The sequence below is a fragment of the Xyrauchen texanus genome, chromosome 29, assembly GCF_025860055.1.
Source record: "Xyrauchen texanus isolate HMW12.3.18 chromosome 29, RBS_HiC_50CHRs, whole genome shotgun sequence".
Taxonomy (NCBI): Eukaryota; Metazoa; Chordata; class Actinopteri; order Cypriniformes; family Catostomidae; genus Xyrauchen; species Xyrauchen texanus.
Window position 1 is genome coordinate 21,248,462 of NC_068304.1, and position 19,444 is coordinate 21,267,905.

Below are 19,444 nucleotides of genomic sequence, written 5' to 3' on the forward strand. Positions count from 1 at the left end.
TTGGGATGACAGAAATATTTGTTGCGCCGGTCATGCTTTAGTTGGAATGTCAACTGTGAACATGGTCATGCAGTCCTGAATGAGATTCATTTTAAACGTGGCTTCGAATTGTCTTGCAAAATTATACATTCAGTGGGACATCTAGAAAAACAGTGTTCACTGAATAATGGCTCGGGTGGTGAAAGTGTTTCGGACCCTACGGAATCACTGGAAAAAGTCCACATTTGCTGTGTTTGTGCTGTCATATGGGGGACACTGGCTGTATGGAAAGCATTGGTTAGTATTGTCAGCTTTGTTGACAGTAAAAAGCAACAACAACTTACAGTTTTTCACAATCCATTATTTTTGCCCAAGGTTTGCACCTTGTAGCTCTCACATAACTGGAAACTGTTTCAAAAAAGCGAATTGTCACTTTAAAATCAAGCATAAACAGCCTCTAATCTGTAAGTAATTAAATGTTTTTTTTTTTTTTTTTTACATTTCTTAAACTCATTCTTGTACTTTTTCATAGTGACAATGTTCTGCGACGAGAAGCATGTATAGAGGCCAGGGTAAGGTGTATATATGTATGTGTATATATATATATATATATATATAGGGGTGTGTGTGTGTGTGTCATTTGTGTTGCATTTTTTTATGTATAAAATGATTTTCTCTTACATGTATAGACCAAGGTTTAATGCAGTGAAATATATTTTATCTCATTGTTTCACAGGAATTTGGTCGACAATTAATTGGACCTCAGGAGCAGCTGAAGAAAGCCACTGTCATTCTGAACCCTGCTGCCTGTAAAGGGTACGATTATGCAAATATCACTGCCACTGAAATCAATTAAGATCTTCCATGGTATTGTCATTAGATATCTCTGTTTGGTTGTCCTATTTCAGACATTACAGAAATGAAAGAAATATTTATAGTGATATTTTCTATGCAGAAAAGCCAATAATTTGTTTGAGAAGAATGCTGCTCCCATTTTACACTTGGCTGGTGTGGAGGTTAAAATTGTAAAGGTATCATCCTTTGTTCATATTTGACTTGTGTACATATTTGTGATTTATTTTTTGATTTTTTTATGTTTTACTTGGGTGATGAAATTGAGTTCTTCTTCTAAAACAGACTGATTATGAAGGCCAGGCAAAAAAGCTCATGGAATTGATGGAGCAAACAGATATGCTGATTATTGCTGGTGGTGATGGGACACTGCAGGAAGTATGTTTTTTTTTGTTTGTTTTTTTAAGCATACAGCTTACTAATACTGTAAACATTTTTAAATGTTTTTACTTGTTGTATTTCACTTAGGTTATAACTGGCCTACTACGCAGAACTGATGAGGTACATACTTTTAAATGTTAATAAAAAAAAATGTATGACTAGTTTATATTGTGTATACAATATCTGAATTTGATTGACTCTTATCACAGGAAATGTTCAGTAAAATACCAATCGGTTTCATTCCTCTTGGTTCCAATAACTCTCTGAGTCAGAGCCTGCATCTAGTTTCTGACAACAAAGTACAGTAAGTCAGCCAAAAACTGATAACCTTTAATAGAAAATTCTTTATCAAAAGTAAAACAGTTGGTTATAATTGGATGTTCTTGGTTTTTAGGCACATTACCTCAGCAACCCTGTCAATTCTGAAAGGAGAAATGGTTCCACTGGATGTTCTTCAGATAAAAGTGTGTTTGACTGGCATTTTGAAAGACATACCCTGTATAGCAGGGGTTCTCAACATGGGTGGTACCGCCCCCCCAGTGGGCATACAAAGGATGCCAGGGGGCACTGAGAGCAAATTAGTAGAGAGGGGTGCATTAGGTTACAAATGGGGGACGTTTATCAATCATGTTAATCAAGTCTATCGTTAAGTTCCTGTTTGCATAAAAATGTTTGTCTAGACTCCATTATATGGGTTTGTATGCATTTGTACTGGGATTCATCTGATTCTGAAGTCTAGCGACACATCTTCAGTATCTGGTTTAGCAGCGTCAAATTGACAAGCGAAGATACAACCTCCGCTAATGCACCTGTATGGCTCTGTAGTTGGATACGGCTCAATGGACAGAGAAGCGCGAGCGCAAAGCAGGTGTGCAAAATACTCAATTTGCAAAATGCGAAATACACAATTTTTTTAGATGAAATAGAAATGCGTAAATTCTACAAAATAGGCTAAAATATTTTTGTTTGAGTGTAAGAAAATATAACTGATTGTGTTTGCCTTCAGAAATTCCAAGAGTGACAGATTTTGAATTAATAAGAACGTGATGAAAGGAGTTCTAACTTAGTCTCGCTATTAGAATAATTGTCACATAAATTAGGTGTTAACTTTTTACTTTTTATAGATTTTGAAGATAGCCGTACTGTTATTGATACCAGTAAATTTACATCTACATTTAACTCAAAATCAATGCTGTAATGTAGAATGAGCATTTCAGTGGGACAAAATATTCAATATTATTGGTATTTTAACTTAGTTTTTTAAATATAATAACAATACCACTTTTGTTATTAGTTTCTGTCTCTGCACTTTCATTTTATAGGCCTCAGATATAGCCCGCCATCTGCTTATATTTAAGAAACGCAAGGTTTGGTCTGATGGGGGTGGGGGGGCTACGGAATGAAGTGTGTGTGTGTGTGTGTTGGGGCCGCAGGGGCTATGGGAAAGAAGTAGCGGGGTGTTCATAAAAAAAAAAAAAGGTTGAGAACCACTGCTGTAGAAAATACTTCAAGTAAAAAAAAATATATATATATATTTTCCTTTCTTATTTTACTGTCTTGATTGTGTGATTTTGTTCTTAGGGCGAGAAGGAGCCTGTGTTTGCCCTCTTAGGCCTACGATGGGGTGCATTTAGAGATGTTGCCTCTTCTATTAGCAAGTATGCTGCTGATACATTTTTTTTATACCCAGCTTAAATGCAAATGTGAATTTCTGTTATTGAAAATTTTATTTCTTCCCTCTGTTGTCAAGATATTGGTACCTTGGCCCCTTGAAAACAAGAGCAGCTCATTGGTTTAGTACCCTAAAGGTGAATGTCGTTTCATGCATTGTGGACTAACCTATGTTAAGAAATGTTTGACTGCATTTAAATATCAATTAAATGGATCTTCTACACAACCTTTTTTCCTCAAATTAAAAAAAATATTTTAACAGCCCAAAAGAAAGTGAAGTTTATACACACAACTAAATGAAATCAAATCCCTTTCAACCCCACCCCCCCCTACTACACTCATTCTGTATTAATGATTAGTAGATTAACCAGGTGTCTGGTCTCCAACAGGAATGGCCACAGATTCACCAGGCCTCCATCTCTTATTTGGCTCCTTTACCTAGACCACCTGACCTGCCCATTGAGAAGCCGACCCGGCCAAACCTTCTCTACCGCATCTACCGCAGGCTTCAGAACTATTGGAATCCTCCTATTGAAGGCAGTTTCTCAATATATGTTTAATCTGTCTTTTTTAAATTAACTCTTTATACAGGGTATAGCATGTTAATCATTTTTCTCATTAACCTCACAAAGGTTAAAGCTGGTTCGACTTACTGCTAAGCAATAAACTAGGGTAAGACAAATGTATGTATCTGAGGTTTTCTCATGATTAATTGTCATTTTGTGTTTGTAGAGCCAATGAAAGTGCCAGAGCCTGAGCGATGGGAGAACAAAGACATTTCCACCGTGGAACTCTCAGTTAGCACGCACAATAAGAACCCTGTTAAGAGGGTGAGCTATCTGAAGCACTTACACAGTAGATGTTATGAGATTGTTTTTAGATCTAACTGCGTTGAAGTTTTGTGGTTATTGGTATTGGTTGTTTTCTTTCTTCAGCGTGTGGATGATTCCATGCTGATAACTCTGGAGCCAGACTCCCTCACAGTTGGGCAGTTTATCACTGAGGGGTGAGTGGCATTCATAACACTGCTTTACCTCTTGTGCTTGAGAAAGTAAAAATGTAAAAGAAAGTATGAGCAAGCTTTACCTCTTGTCAAATAATTTGCACTTTTGCTAAACCCTTATAGACATAACTACAGTATCTCACAAAAGTGAATAGCCATTAATGTCTAAACCGCTGGCAACAAAAGTGAGTACAGCCCTAAGTGAAAATGTCCAAATTGGGCCCAAAATGTCAATATTTTGTGTGGCCACCATTATTTTCCAGCACTTGTTTAACCGTCTTGGGCATGGAGTTCACCAGAGCTTCACAGGTTGCCACTGGAGTCCTCTTCCACTCCTCCATGATGACATCACGGAGCTGGTGGATGTTAGAGACCTTGTGCTCCTACACCTTCCGTTTGAGGATGCCCCACAGATGCTCAATAGTGTTTAGGTCTGGAGACATGCTTGGCCAGTCCATCACCCTCAGCTTATTTGGCAAGGCAGTGGTCGACTTGGAGGTGTATTTGGGGTCGTTATTATGCTGGAATACTGCCCTGCGGAACCAGTCTCCGAAGGGAGGGGATCATGCTCTGCTTCAGTATGTCACAGAACATGTTGGCATTCATGGTTCCCTCAATGAACTGTAGCTCCCCAGTGCCGGCAGCACTCATGCAGCCCCAGACCATGACACTCACACCACCATGCTTGACTGTAGGCAAGACACACTTGTCTTTGTACTCCTCACCTGGTTGCCGCCACACACACTTGAAACCATCTGAACCAAATAAGTTTATCTTGGTCTCATCAGATCACAGGACATGGTTACAGTAATCCATGTCCTTAGTCTGCTTGTCTTCAGCAAACTGGTTGCGGGCTTTCTTGTGCATCATCTTTAGAAGAGGCTTCCTTCTGGGACGACAGCCATGCAGACCAATTTGGTGCAGCGTATGGTCTGAGCACTGACAGGCTGACCCCCCACCCCTTCAACCTCTGCAGCAATGCTGGCAGCACTCATACTTCTATTTCCCAAAGGCAACCTCTGGATATGATGCTGAGCACGTGCACTCAACTTCTTTGGTCGACCATGGCGAGGCCTGTTGTGAGTGGAACCTGTCCTGTTAAACCGCTGTATGGTCTTGGCAACCGTGCTGCAGCTCAGTGGGTCTTGGCAATCTTCTTATAGCCTAAGCCATCTTTACGTAGAGCAACAATTATTTTTTTCAGATCCTCAGAGAGTTCTTTGCCATGAGGTGCCATGTTGAACCTCCAGTGACCAGTATGAGGTAGTGTGAGAGTGATGACACCAAATTGAACACACCTGCTCCCCATTCACACCTGAGACCTTGTAACACTAACGAGTCACATGACACAGTGGAGGGAAAATGGCTAATTGATATTTTCACTTAGGGGTGTACTCACTTTTGTTGCCAGCAGTTTAGACATTAATGGCTGTGTGTTGAGTTATTTTGAGGGGACAGCAAATTAACACTGTTATACAAGCTGTACACTCACTACTTTACATTGTAGCAAAGTGTCATTTCTTCAGTGTTGTCACATGAAAAGATATAATCAAATATTTACAAAAATGTGAGGGGTGTACTCACTTTTGTGAGATACTGTATTTATTTGTATTACATGGCTCTCTGGAAAACATGATTCTGAGTGGTTAATCGCAGCATTCGCATAATGAAATATTTCTGGATAATGACCATGGTCAATAGCAACACTGTATAAATAACTGCTCACATACAGTTGAAGTCAGACATTTACATACACTTAGTATTGACTTAGTCAATAAAACTAATTTTTTAACCACTCTATATCACAATTTCAGTTGGTCAGAAGTTTACATGCATTAAGTTAACTGTGCCTTTAAGCAGCTTGGAAAAATTCAGAAAATGATGTCAAGCCTGGCAATTAGCCAATTAGCCAATTAGCTTCTGATAGGCTAATTGGAGTCAATTGGAGGTGTACCTGTGGGTGTATTATGAGGCGTACCTTCAAACTCAGTGCCTCTTTGCTTGACATCATGGGAAAATCAAAAGAAATCAGCCAAGACCTCAGAAAAATATTGTGGACCTCCTAAAGTCTGGTTCATCCTTGGGAACAATTTTCAAATGCCTGAAGGTACCATGTTCACCTGTACAAACAATAGTACGCAAGTATAAACACCATGAGACCACGCAGCCATCATACCACTCTGGAAGGAGATGCATTCTGTCTCCTAGAGACAATGGGAGTGCAAATCAATCCCAGAACAACCGCAAAGGACCTTGTGAAGATGCTGGAGGAAACAGGTAGACAAGTATCTATATCCACAGTAAAACAAGTCCTATATCAACATAACCTGAAAGGCTGCTCAGTAATGAAGTAGCAACTGCTCCAATTTGCCATAAAAAAGCCAGTCTACAGTTTTAAAGTGCACATGTGGACAAATATCTTACTTTTTGGAGAAATGTCCTCTGGTCTGGTGAAACAAAAATTTAAGTGTTTGGCCATAATAGCCATTGTTACGTTTGGAGAAAAAAAGGTGAGGCTTACAAGCTGAAGAACAAAATCCCAACGTGAAGCATGGGGGTGGCAGCATCATGTTGTTGGGGTGCTTTACTGCAAGAGGGTCTGGTGCACTTCACAAAATAGATGGCATCATGAGGAAAGAAAATGATGTGGATATATTGAAGCAACATCTCAAGACCTCAGCCAGGAAGTTAAAGATTGGTTGCAAATGGGTCTTCCAAATGGACAATGACTCCAATCATACCACCAAAATTGTGGCAAAATGACTCAAGGACAACAAAGTCAAGGTATTGGGGCCATCACAAAGCTCTGACGTCAACACGATAGAAAATTTGTGGGCAGAACTGAAAAAGCATGTGTGAGCAAGGAGGCCTACAAACCTGACTCAGTTACACCAGTTCTGTCTGGAGGAATGGGCCAAAATTCCAGCAACTTATTGAGAGAAGCTTGTGGAAGTCTACCCAAAACATTTGATCCAAGTTAAACAATTTAAAGGCAATGCTAACAAATACTAAAAAAGTGTATGTAAACTTGTGACCCACTGGAAATGTGATAGAAATAAAAGCTGAAATAAATAATTTCTACTATTATTCTGACATTTCACATTCTTAAAATAAAGTAGTGATCCTAACTGACCTAAGACAGTGAATGTTTTCCACGATTAAATGTCAGGAATTGTGAGTTTAAATGTAGTTGGCTAAGGTGTATGTAAATTTCTAACTCTAGCTGTGCTTGTGTTTTGTTTTGGTTACCTTTTAAAATAAATGTAACTAGTCAGCAAATTTTTTACAGAAACAAATACATGTCCACTAAATTTTTCATTTAGTAGGTAGCTGTGTAATAAGAGGGATAGTGTATTTTACAGTCAGCCAGTCATCATTGCAAAATAAATGCCTTCAAGGTGATACAAGAATGCTCAAATTTGTGTTGCGATCTACCTTTTAGGGCTTATTTTGCGATAATGTCCAGCTGAGTTAACATCATTCTTTACAAAGACTTCTGAAATGTTTAGTAGGTTGGAGTGTTGCATTGTGATGATTTAAAATTAGATTTTGAAAATGACTTTATATATATATATATATATACAGTGGGTACGGAAAGTATTCAGACCCCCTTAAATTTTTCACTCTTTGTTATATTGCAGCCATTTGCTAAAATCATTTAAGTTCATTTTTGTTCCTCATTATTGTACACACAGCACCCCATATTGACAGAAAAACACAGAATTGTTGACATTTTTGCACATTTATTAAAAAAGAAAAACTGAAATATCACATGGTCCTAAGTATTCAGACCCTTTGCTGTGACACTCATATATTTAACTCAGGTGCTGTCCATTTCTTCTGATCATCCTTGAGATGGTTCTACACCTTCAATTGAGTCCAGCTGTGTTTGATTATACTGATTGGACTTGATTAGGAAAGCCAGACACCTGTCTATATAAGACCTTACACCTCACAGTGCATGTCAGAGCAAATGAGAATCATGAGGTCAAAGGAACTGCCTGAAGAGCTCAGAGACAGAATTGTGGCAAGGCACAGATCTGGCCAAGGTTACAAAAAAACTTCTGCTGCCCTTAAGGTTCATAAGAGCACAGTGGTCTCCATAATCCTTAAATGGAAGTTGTTTGGGACGACCAGAACCCTTACTAGAGCTGGCCGTCCGGCCAAACTGAGCTATCGGGGAAGAAGAGCCTTGGTGAGAGAGGTAAAGAAGAACCCAAAGATCACTGTGGCTGAGCTCCAGAGATGCAGTTGGGAGATGGGAGAAAGTTGTAGTAAGTCAACCATCACTGCAGCCATCCACCAGTCGGGGCTTTATTGCAGAGTGGCCTGACGGAAGCCTCTCCTCAGTGCAGGACACATGAAAGCCTGCATGGAGTTTGCTAAAAAACACCTGAAGGACTCCAAGATGGTGATAAATAAGATTCTCTGGTCTGATGAGACCAAGATAGAACTTTTTGGCCTTAATTCTAAGCGGTATGTGTGGAGAAAACCAGGCACTGCTCATCACCTCTCCAATACAGTCTCAACAGTGAAGCATGGTGGTGGCAGCATCATGCTGTGGGAGTGTTTTTCAGCTGCAGGGACAGGACGACTGGTTGCAATCGAGGGAAAGATGAATGCGGCCAAGTACCGGGATATCCTGGATGAAAACCTTCTCCAGAGTGCTCTGGACCTCAGACTGGGCTGAAGGTTCACCTTCCAACAAGACAATGACCCTAAGCACACCGCTAAAATAACGAAGGAGTGGCTTCACAACAACTCCGTGACTGTTCTTGAATGGCCCAGCCAGAGCCCTGACTTAAACCCAATTGAGCATCTCTGGAGAGACCTGAAAATGGCTGCCCACCAATGTTTACCATCCAACCTGATAGAACTGGAGAGGATCTGCAAGGAGGAATGGCAGAGGATACCCAAATCCAGATGTGAAAAACTTGTTGCATCTTTCCCAAAAAGACTCATGGCTGTATTAGATCAAAAGGGTGCTTCTACTAAATACTGAACAAAGGGTCTGAATACTTAGGACCATGTGATATTTCAGTTTTTCTTTTTTAATAAATGTGCAAAAATGTCAACAATTCTGTGTTTTTCTGTCAATGTGGGTTGCTGTGTGTACAATAATGAGGAACAAAAATGAACTTAAATGATTTTAGCAAATGGCTGCAATATAACAAAGAGTGAAAAATTTAAGGGGGTCTGAATACTTTCCATACCCACTGTATATAGAAATTCCAATGCAAAATAATATATATATATTATTTTGCATTGGAATTTCTATCATAATCTCAAAAAACTCCTAGGGAATCACAAACCCCCAGCTGGGAAGCCCTGTGTTAGGGAATATGCTTGTGTGTGAATGATTTATGATTCATGTCATGCAGGACCAAGAAAGCAGTGGATTCGATGCAGTCCATTGAAAATGCTTTGCAGATAGAAGCCAGTGCTGCTCATCTCAGTCTGCCCAAGGTCAGAATGTTTTTTTTGGGGGGGGTTGAGATTCCAGTTACAGGACAGATTTCTTTGTAATCATCCATTGTCTGACAGGCCTGAGCTGTGATACAAATGCTTTCCTCTTCTGCTGTTTTTCCTCCTGTCCACAGGAGGGTGCTGGCTTTTATGACATTGACAATGAGGAATATGAGGCAATGTCTGTGGAAGTGAGACTGTTGCCACGGAAACTGAGGTTCTATTGCAGTGCACAGCGCAGAGAACAGCTTGCAGAGGCTCACTGAGGACAGTGACATGTTGTTAGTTATGTAAAAGTGGGAATAGTCAAAACTGCTTATACTTTCAGACTTCTTATACTGAAAGAGAAACAGAACATGCCACTTATTCCACACAGTGGAGACAAATTAATTTGTAAAGAGTTACTTAACCATGATTCATCACTCTGATGGAAAAAGAGTTTGTGTTCTACAGACATTGGTCTTTGTAAGGGTTCCTTATGTATTCAAGTGTGTGCACGTCACAAATTGTGTGTGTGTATGTTTAGTGGCATCTGACAAAAGCAGTGCATATAAATGGTTTATAAGATAATGGAGAAATCTAAAAAAAAAAAAAAAAAAGGTTAATGAGAGGATGCCTTAAGTGTTTTTTTGTGTGTTTTTTATTTTTACAAAATGGAGGTGGTCATACTGTACCCTTAACTTATAGGCATGAAGTCCTCCAGACTGCTTTACCTTGAGCAAATGTAAAGGATATATTAAAATATATTTTATCATATTATCATGATGAGTGCTACAATAGCACTAGAACCTGCTTTAAAAAAATAAATAAAAAAACTGTAAACTAGAGACCAGATAAGGATCAATAATAAATGTCAAAATCTTTTTTTGTTGTTACCATTAGTAAAGCATAGATTTCTATGTACTTGTTAATAATCTCACTCCTATATTCTGTCAGTTAATCCAATGTTTATTTAATGGTCACAAATCAACTTTGCACTAAGCATGTGGTATAAAAGAAACCAGTGAATAATAATCACTGGTTTGAAAACGACAAGCACATGCTTAAGTTTGTATTAATTATAAGTAGTGTGTAAAACAGAGGTGTTGAGTAAAACTTAACATTCATTTAGCCTGTTATTGTGACAAAGACTTGATGTAACAAAAAATAATTTATCGTGCATACACAATACAAGATAAATCAACCTGTACAATTATGTTACATGGCTGCTAAATATACATTCTCCATTTATTTACAATAGGAGGACACTAAACAACCAATCTTCTTCCAAAAAGAGGATGGTTTCCAAAAAAATATGTCAGAATTGAATACAGAGGAAATGTTTATCTTAATTTCTCTGATAAGAAATGAGGGGGGGGTCCACATTTAAACATTATATCCTTAAAATTGACTGGGTGAGCAGCAACACATTATTTATTGTTAACTTAAAGCAAAACTATGTAATCTTTTTAGTATTAAAATATTTACTCCTATCCCAGATTAATATGCAGAGGCAACTATAAGTAGGACATTTGTAGGTTTTTATTTGTTTACTGCCAACACTATGGCTGTGGTGCTATGAAAATTTCCTGTTTGTTTTGAGCAGCCCTTCCAGCTTGACACAACAACATTGACTCAGCCAATGCCATGAGATGTGGGTGGAACTATCTGTTTGTTTGACCACTGGGAGACATAGGGCATGTTCAGAAAGCTGTTTTTAAAACAATGTTTATTTATGCAATTCTGTTCAGTGGAGCTAGTGGCACAGAAATGACACACTTTAGCTTTAAATATTGTATTAATTGTAATTTAAAGAAATTGTAATTTTACCTATCAAACAGTACCAAACCTGAGTGCCTGCACTCATTTTCAAGACTGATGGTGCACTTGCCCTCTCTATGGGTAATTTTGTCACATATCTGTATTTTAACCTTAATTTAAATAGACAGTGGATGGATGGAAATGTAAACAGAAAAGACGAAGTAAATACTTCATTCAAATTTTACCTTGATTAATACTGTTTTATGAATCATTTGAACAGTTCAGTGTCCATTTAGGGTTTTCACAGGATATGGCTCCAGAAACAACAACATACAAACCTACAATAAGTCAGCCTCTTGAGGCCAGTCTGCTGCTGTTATCCAGCAATGATCAACCCAGATACATTTAAATAAAAAACAAGTATATAAATAGAGCATTCACTGATGACAAAGATAGAAATTGAATCACATTCATTTCCTTAGAGCAATTTGTATAACATAACATTTCTGTGTCTGTTTAACATCATATGTGCAACCGGTGGATTGAAAATATACAATTTACATTCAGTACAAAAATGATAGTGATTAAAGGCCTGTCCAGCATTAACACACATATGTTTTCTGCTTGGCTTCCATAATTATTTAGTACAACAAGACCCATTCAGTGTAATTACACTGAATGAGAGTAGACAACATTGTCGTTTTTTGTCGATTAAATGAGTAACAAGAGTCAGTCATCAAATTACACTTCGGCACTGAAATGAGATTGACTGAGAAACGTATTCATTTCTCTTTAGGTAATCCACAAACACTCCAAAATACAGATCTTTTTTCCAAATAAACCTCACTGTAGGAGGAAAACAAGAAAAACACCTACATATGCCTGTTTTCTTTCAAAACAATGTACATGAATACGCTTAAAAAATATGGTACAGATAGTGTGTAATAAACATTAACCATAAAACTATTAGAAATACAGATATGACATTCAAGGCAGACTTTACCAAACCGTTGTTACCAGCAAGAAAAAGGTGAATCCAGGCTTGAGATATGATCTATTGAGGATGTCACTGACTCTCTGGGGTCCATGTGAAGCAGATTTATACCCACTGGAGACATCACATCAGCTGCCCAAGACAGCATTGGCAAGAAGAAAGTCACAACTGAAGACCACACATTGAAAAGCAGTAGAGAGAGAGGCACAAAGATTAGTTTCATCGAGTTTTGGATACAATCTTAGGCTGATTTGTGAGGAAATCCAGGCTGGAAGGATAAAGCACACAGAGAGACAGATACGCAGAAAGACTTCACTGGATTGACTGGCTGCAGAGTGCACAAAAAGACTGCAGGTAGATTGCACCGGCATTGTAGGTGTTGGCAGTATCAGTGTAGTCCAGGAGGGTCAGGAATGACTCCTGATATAGCCAAGCCAGAGAAAGAGAGAAAAGAAAGCAGGTAGTCAGGGAGTGTGATTTAGCCCCTAAAGAAAATAGGCTCCAGAGATAGAGATTCTTACGGGCAGCAGGGGTTGTCGATAACCAGCATGACGTCGATGCCGTAGACCTCCAGCAGGTCGACGACAAAGCTGCGGTCACTGTGAGGATCCAGCCCCATGACTCTCACATGCTCTGCCGTCAGCGTTGGATCAGCGCTTCCTGCCACCTCAGACAGGGTCTGGAAGATTCTGTTGTTTTGCTCCATGAAGAACCTGATTCACAAGAGGGAAATTCCTAACAGATTCCTTTTTAATTACATTAATTGGTTTTGGTTTGCTGTGAAAAACCATTTAGCTGAACATACACATTACATTGTCTGGACAAAAATATGATGACAAGCCTGTGATTATGGTCTACAAATGTGTCCTTTGATTTTACCGCAGTCACTTATTTTCCATTGCTTTTCATTGCTATGCACAACAAAGGGTATAAAACAAGCCAACAAACATGGTAGAATATCCACAAGCTTCCACAGTTGATCACACCAACAAAGCTTATTCAACTGAAACTTCTGCCTTTTAATCCTTTAAAAATTGGCCCCATTCACTTCCGTTTTAAGTGTCTCACTGAAACCCAGATTTTTGCTCATGCAACCTTTATGAAATTAATATAAAATAAAAAGATAAATTTGTTACTATTATCATTAATGCTGAATTTGTTTAAATATTCATAAATCAAAGTAGGAGAAAATCATATTTGCATTACTCCATTTAATTTATAGTATAATCATCTTGAATACCAACTGCATGGTATTTGCACGGGGTAGTGCTTCACTTTCCAAACACACTTTCTGTTTGAGTATCACTTACAGAATGAAGAGGTCCTCCTCATTAGATGTGCAGTCTCCATCCACTTCCTGAGAGTACAGCAGCAACTGCCTGGAAAAATATCAACATCATTAAACTAGGCAAATGACACCGTTAGTAGTAGTAATAGTGATTCTAGCTTTAAGCACCACTAATGACCTTGCAGCAAAGTGAGCTGGTTATTTGATCTTCCTTTTATAACCAGAAATTCCATCAAATAGAGGCCTGTTTATCACCAGATATAAATGTACATTTTCTTTAAAAAGCCTAGATGATGTCAATACCTCTGCTCACAGAGTTTGCGATACTTCTCTCTATCAGCATTGTTGAGTCTAAGTAGAGGTTGAAGACTCTCTCTGTGTGTCTTTACATTCTGGTTGTCAATGTAGACATCATACAGCTCCTTCTTTTCCTCAAAGATCTTCTCTGTTGTACCTGAGAATCCAAAGAAAACATGCAAAAAGCTACAACTTTCCAGTCTCAAAATTTGCTGACCACAAACATTCTAATCATTTATTCAGAAATAATACTTCCAAATGTTAATTTTTCATTCCAAGTTGTTTCTTAGTAGCTTATCAACTAATTACAGTGATGAATAAAGTAAAGGATTTTTTTTTGTTGAGCCCATTGCCAAGAACCTCAAGGTTGTGCACTAATTCTGGACTTGTATACAATTTAACATCCATCATTCATACTAGTTAAACCTCTTATGCCTCTAGAATTACAAATTTTGCATCCTGCTTCATTCCCTTGCTTGACTGAGACACTTACAAGCCACATAAGATAGCTCTGTCTCAAGAGCTGCAATGTCAGCCACATTGACGTAGAAGAAGGGGCGCAATTCCGGAACCGAGACACCCATCCCAGGAATGGACACATTAGCAAGGCAGCAGCAACAGTACACTAAAAGATGTGATGGTCAAAACACAAAACAGAGCATAATAATCATGAGCTATAAAGTGAAAACTCTGAGATTTGAAGTATTACCGTATATTTGCAGGACACCATGACAGCATGTGGGCAAGTGCATGCAATTGTAGTATATGATGAACATGATGTTCATCATTGGGTTCATATGCTGTCTTTAATCTGTCATGGAAGATATGCCGAGAAGTGATGGGAGGCATGCGTCAATGTGTTTTCACAAACAAGAAGATTTTTAGTCTCACCCCGATAGCAGACCACACCGACAGGTGGAGGAGAGAAAATGAGGATGCGTTTCCTGAGCAAAGCAATCTTCCACAGCACCATAATCTGCTCTCCAAAGAAGCAGATGAACTGGGACATGCAGCCAGCCGGGTGTGTGATCTGATTGAAGGTGTGAAGAGAACAGAAATACTCAAGTGACATGGTTTGTTCTGATCACTGAATTAATGACTTAGCATACAGACGCACAACCCAAATTGTCTTAAGCAGGCTATTGAATAAATAATTCACCCAAAAGAAAAATGAGAAAAGGCTGTCACCAATTACTTTCCCTCATGACATATGAAACTTAAACCTGACTTTCTTTATTGTGTGGAACACAAAAGTATTTATTTACAGATGAGCGCAGTCTGATTTTTTCCCATACAATAAGTTACCATATGATAATCCTATGAAGACGTCATCTGAGCACACAGATCATCAGAACCCCCACCACCCAAATAAACATGTTTATTGGAATAAAAAGGAACATATATTCCAAAAAATTACTTTTGTTTGAAATTGCATATAGACTGTGTATAACATGTTCAGTTTTACCATTAGCTATGTAGCAGATATTCAAATTTATCTTCAATTATTATTATTATTATTTTGTAAAAAGAATATGACCAAAGTTATTTTCAACATATTGTGGGATATACTAAAATAATCTGTGTTTTAAAATATAGCAATATTTTATAAACTGTAATTTATGTTTGTATTAATGCTGCCTTCACGTGCTTTCAGAGTTTCCCACTCGGAAGTTGCACTTGAATGACCCCTCGAGTGCTGTGTTCCATTGAAATCGGATGTGGGATATTCCTACTTGATATATCTGATCTCCAACCATAAATGCGTGCAGAAGATAACGTTTATGGAAACAAAACTGCAATGCTCCCATTAGCTAAGCAGGTGTTTGGGTGTTTCTTAATTCTAAGAATGCAGAGAACAGACTTTGGTTCTTGTGAAGAACAGTCTTGCCAAGCTTCCTTGAAAGAACAAACTTGGAAGGACAAGAGGATGCAGAACGCATCTATTGCAAGCTTTGAGATGTGCTGCGATCTTCCTGTTGCCCAATAAACCATCACAGCACATTTGAATCCAGTGAGAGAACTACTGGCATTATCACACCAGTGAGGTTTTGCAGGACTAGTCACACATTAAAAGAATAAAGTCTGTAAACACTAGTTTTCTCCATGTTTATTACTGTAATAAATTGATGCCCAAAATAAAAACGACTCTCACGAGCCGTCAGACATTCGTGATCTTGGAGACCTCATACTGGTTTGATATTCCTGCAACCTTATTTAAAAACATTTGGTGGTATAAGTTTTCTATTACAGTGTGACTTTGAGCTGACAGATGACACTGGGTTATATCTTCAAACCTTCATCTCTGGATGCATGCAGCGGTTGACTATGGGCCCAAGAGAGCTGGTCGGGCAGGTCGTGACCAAACCATTCCCTCCTGGGGGCAACACTGCCTTTTTATCCTCATAGAAAGCTTCCAGTGGAGAGTACTGGCCTGGACACTGAAGCTGGTGCCTGCAAGAATGCACAATTTGACTTAAATAGTGTTGTCATGGAAAGCATTACACTAAACAGGAAGTTGCTTTATTAAGATGAACACACTAGACAAAAGCGTTAAACTGCATAGAACAATGCAATTGCTTGGGCATGACACTCTAACATTATAAACAGTTTATAAACATAGTTCAAAAAGTTCAAGTTGTATTTGTTTTGAATTACAATTTTAGCACACTGCATATAACTAATTTAAAAGATAAACAAAGAAAAAGTGAGTCAAAGTAAAATAATGAATTTCATGTGACATCACTTGCTACACACAGCTTGTGTTTAATAACTTAAAACATCTTAAAAATAGAAATTATGCATTCATAAGAACAAATGAGAAAGACATAACTAGTGTTGCATGTCTAATGAGACAAAAAGACACTTACCGGACCTGGTTCTCCAGGAAGTGCATGTGACGGTACAATAGTGTGTACGAAGGAGACAAAATCCCTACAGACTTCATCCGTGCCCCTCGTTCCAGCTCACTTTCCACGGGCATGTTGGCAAAGCACGCTAGTCCGAAGTAACAGCCTTTACGGAAGTATCTACAAAAAGAGATATGCACATTTGAAATGGATGCATACATGCACTAAATGACATTGTTAATGTCATGCACATGTCTGCTAAATGACTAAATGGAAATGTGATGCACATGGTTCTGAAAATGAGTAACAACAAATCAAACTGTTTGTCCAATGGTCAAAAAACATTTGTCACTAAATATGATGCAGATATTATAAAACTTTTTTTATCATTTTTTTTTTCCAATTTGGAATTCCCAATGCACTCTAAGTCCTTGTGGTGGTGTAGCGACTCATCTCAATCCAGGTGGCAGAGGACGAATCTCAGTTGCCTCCACGTCTGAGACAGTCAATCCACACATCTTATCATGTGGCTTGTTGAGCGTGTAACTGCGGAGACATAGTGTGTGTGGAGGCTTCACGCTATTCTCCGCGGCATCCACGCACAACTCACCACATGCCCCACCGAGAACTACCTACATTATAGCAACCATGAGGAGGTTAACCCATGTGACTCTACCCTCCCTAGCAACTGGGCCAATTTGGTTGCTTAGGAGACCTAGCTGGAGTCACTCAGCACGCCCTGGATTCGAACTCGCGACTGCTGGTGATAGCATTTGGTCTTAATGTAACACCATATAATGACCAAAAGGGCTGTTGTTTAAATCTACAGGGCCAGGACAAAATTATTATGGTCTTAATGAGTAGGCTACACCATATATTTATGAATGGTGCCAAAAGCACTGCCTTTAATGGAGTGCTCCTTAAAAAATCTGGTTATTTGAGTTGTGACAGATGATGATTGCTTATATCTTTAAATATATTTGTATTTATATTTTGAAATATGCTCTACAATAGGAATTCCCACATGAAGTCACTTGAGATCCGATGGGAGCCACTGGCCATTGACTTGAATTCGACTCCCTCCAGGTTCACATCTTGAGGTAGGCACCATTCTATCATGTTCCCTGAAAAAGATACAATGAGGGCCTATGTAAACAAATGCGAAGCTGTTGGACCAGATTTTAATCAAATGGTGTTTGCAGAAGGACTAAAAACCTCTTCAAATGGCTCGTCTGAGCTCTCTAAGTCTAAAAAAGGAAGTCAGTAAAAAGACAGTAGTCAGCTGGATAACTTGATAATACAACTCTCACTTCATTCATTTCGTAACATGTGATATTGCAAAACATCACTCTATAATGAAAGAATGTGGATGTATCTGTCACAGACATGAGCATCTGCAAAATAACATCTTAAGGTAAATGTGCTTTTTTTTCCTGATAACAAAATATATCAAGATGGAGAAAATGTATTTGTATTTATTTTTATTGAATATTGATGGAGCAAAATAAATTGTGAAAATAAACAATAACAGAAGGTTGTTTTAATTAAAATTATTATTTTTGTAAAAGGTGGAAAAAGAGCATTTTACCCCGCACACTTGGGGCTAAAGGTCCTCAGTGGGCTTTATAGTGATATAGTGTAAATATATGGGCAACAACTAATGTAAAATAAATTTGAGACAGCAAGATGCTTTTTTGAGTAACAAATTAGGATACCGCTTATTCAAAATAATTTCTTCAGAAAAGGGTGCACCATTATCTCTTCATTTCAAACACATTTGGCCCTTCATAATATGTTAAGTACATATTAATGTCCATTGTGACTGGATTATTAGTCAATGTGAGCCCACTTCAAAAAAGAAGAAGAAAATCAAATCGCCCCAAAGTGGAAAAAAAAAATCACTTTGAATAAAACTTAAAATAACAAATAAGTATTTTGTCTCAAAACAAATGTGAGAATTCCAGGGCTTTTCATTAGCTACATACATTTAAAAAAATCTATCAATCAAACTTTAGACATTACGTGCATTTTTTTTTTATGTGACAAACAGGTGTCAAGGAAAGTTTTGTGGTAGTTAAGTGTTTTGGGAGAAAATCTAATCAAGTGTGCCTTTAGTCCCGCTGTACCCTATTATATCTCTATCAGTCATGCAATAATATTTCATCAGTGTATAAACCTCACCCGATCTCGTGGCGAAAGTCACAACAAACACGGCAACAATTTGATCTTTTTCCTCCCATCCTTTGATCCTCCGGTCTCTGACTGACAGTCCATGAAAGGCGCAGTCTCCCTCCTCATCCGAGACAGAAGCATCTCCTACCGGGCCACTCTGATTATAGGGGGAATGTGCACTTTCACCTAAAACAGCTGTTACTTTATTCGGTCTCACCGGGCATGTGTTTGAGGAGAGTTCTGCCCCTACACCGCCCCAGGACGGTAAACTCGATATACCGGACTGCAAAGAATCCTCTGACACTGGCGACGGAACCGATGGGGGAAGTTCGGCCGGGGGAACCTCCTCCCAGTCCAGCAGAGGAGCGTGATCCGACTGCTCCACCATAGTGTTCTTTAATATTAATTCAAATATTAAATCGAGGGGGAAACACAGTCGTTGCACTCGGCTCGGTCAGAGCGACAAACGGCTACACACGAGACGGAACATAGCGGATGCAATTCAGAGGATGCCTAACTGTAGTAATCGAGATGGGGTACCATCAGATGCTACACTGTTGTGATGATGTCACTCACTTCCGCTCACGTGGTGTAAAAGGGTTATTGTGATCGACCTCCTCCCACCCGAAAAATAAATAGTGTGATGTTGCCTGTTTGCGCAATTCCCTAAAATAAATATGCAGATGACTCTGACTACCAAAATTAGTTTTCCCTAACCGTCAGAATTCATGTAGGCTACCTCTAAATCAAACTTT

General features: G+C 38.6%; 2 protein-coding genes across 3 annotated transcripts; one reads left to right on the top strand and one right to left on the bottom strand.

Moving 5' to 3' along the window:
• Positions 1–29: 29 nt before the first annotated feature.
• agk (acylglycerol kinase) lies at positions 30–10,185 on the top strand. The gene is made up of 15 exons (XM_052097816.1): positions 30–276; positions 512–551; positions 716–795; positions 935–1,010; positions 1,117–1,209; positions 1,300–1,332; positions 1,422–1,516; positions 1,607–1,676; positions 2,794–2,870; positions 2,963–3,020; positions 3,273–3,420; positions 3,616–3,713; positions 3,819–3,889; positions 9,268–9,352; positions 9,487–10,185. The coding sequence occupies exons 1-15, from the start codon at positions 167–169 to the stop codon at positions 9,616–9,618; spliced, it is 1,266 nt and encodes a 421-aa protein (XP_051953776.1). The 5' UTR covers positions 30–166; the 3' UTR covers positions 9,619–10,185.
• Positions 10,186–10,279: 94 nt separating this feature from the next.
• On the bottom strand, positions 10,280–19,230 carry LOC127623373 (DENN domain-containing protein 11-like). Of its 2 annotated transcripts, XM_052097814.1 has the most exons (10): positions 18,699–19,230; positions 17,542–17,641; positions 16,539–16,697; positions 15,966–16,122; positions 14,563–14,701; positions 14,165–14,296; positions 13,678–13,828; positions 13,397–13,465; positions 12,608–12,799; positions 10,280–12,506 (listed from the first exon to the last, which is right to left on the bottom strand). In XM_052097814.1, the coding sequence occupies exons 1-10, from the start codon at positions 19,075–19,077 to the stop codon at positions 12,494–12,496; spliced, it is 1,491 nt and encodes a 496-aa protein (XP_051953774.1). In that variant the 5' UTR covers positions 19,078–19,230; the 3' UTR covers positions 10,280–12,493. The 2 variants fall into 2 exon arrangements, with proteins under 2 accessions (XP_051953774.1, XP_051953775.1); XM_052097815.1 differs by lacking the exon at positions 10,280–12,506 and having other exon boundaries at positions 12,604–12,799.
• Positions 19,231–19,444: the final 214 nt, after the last annotated feature.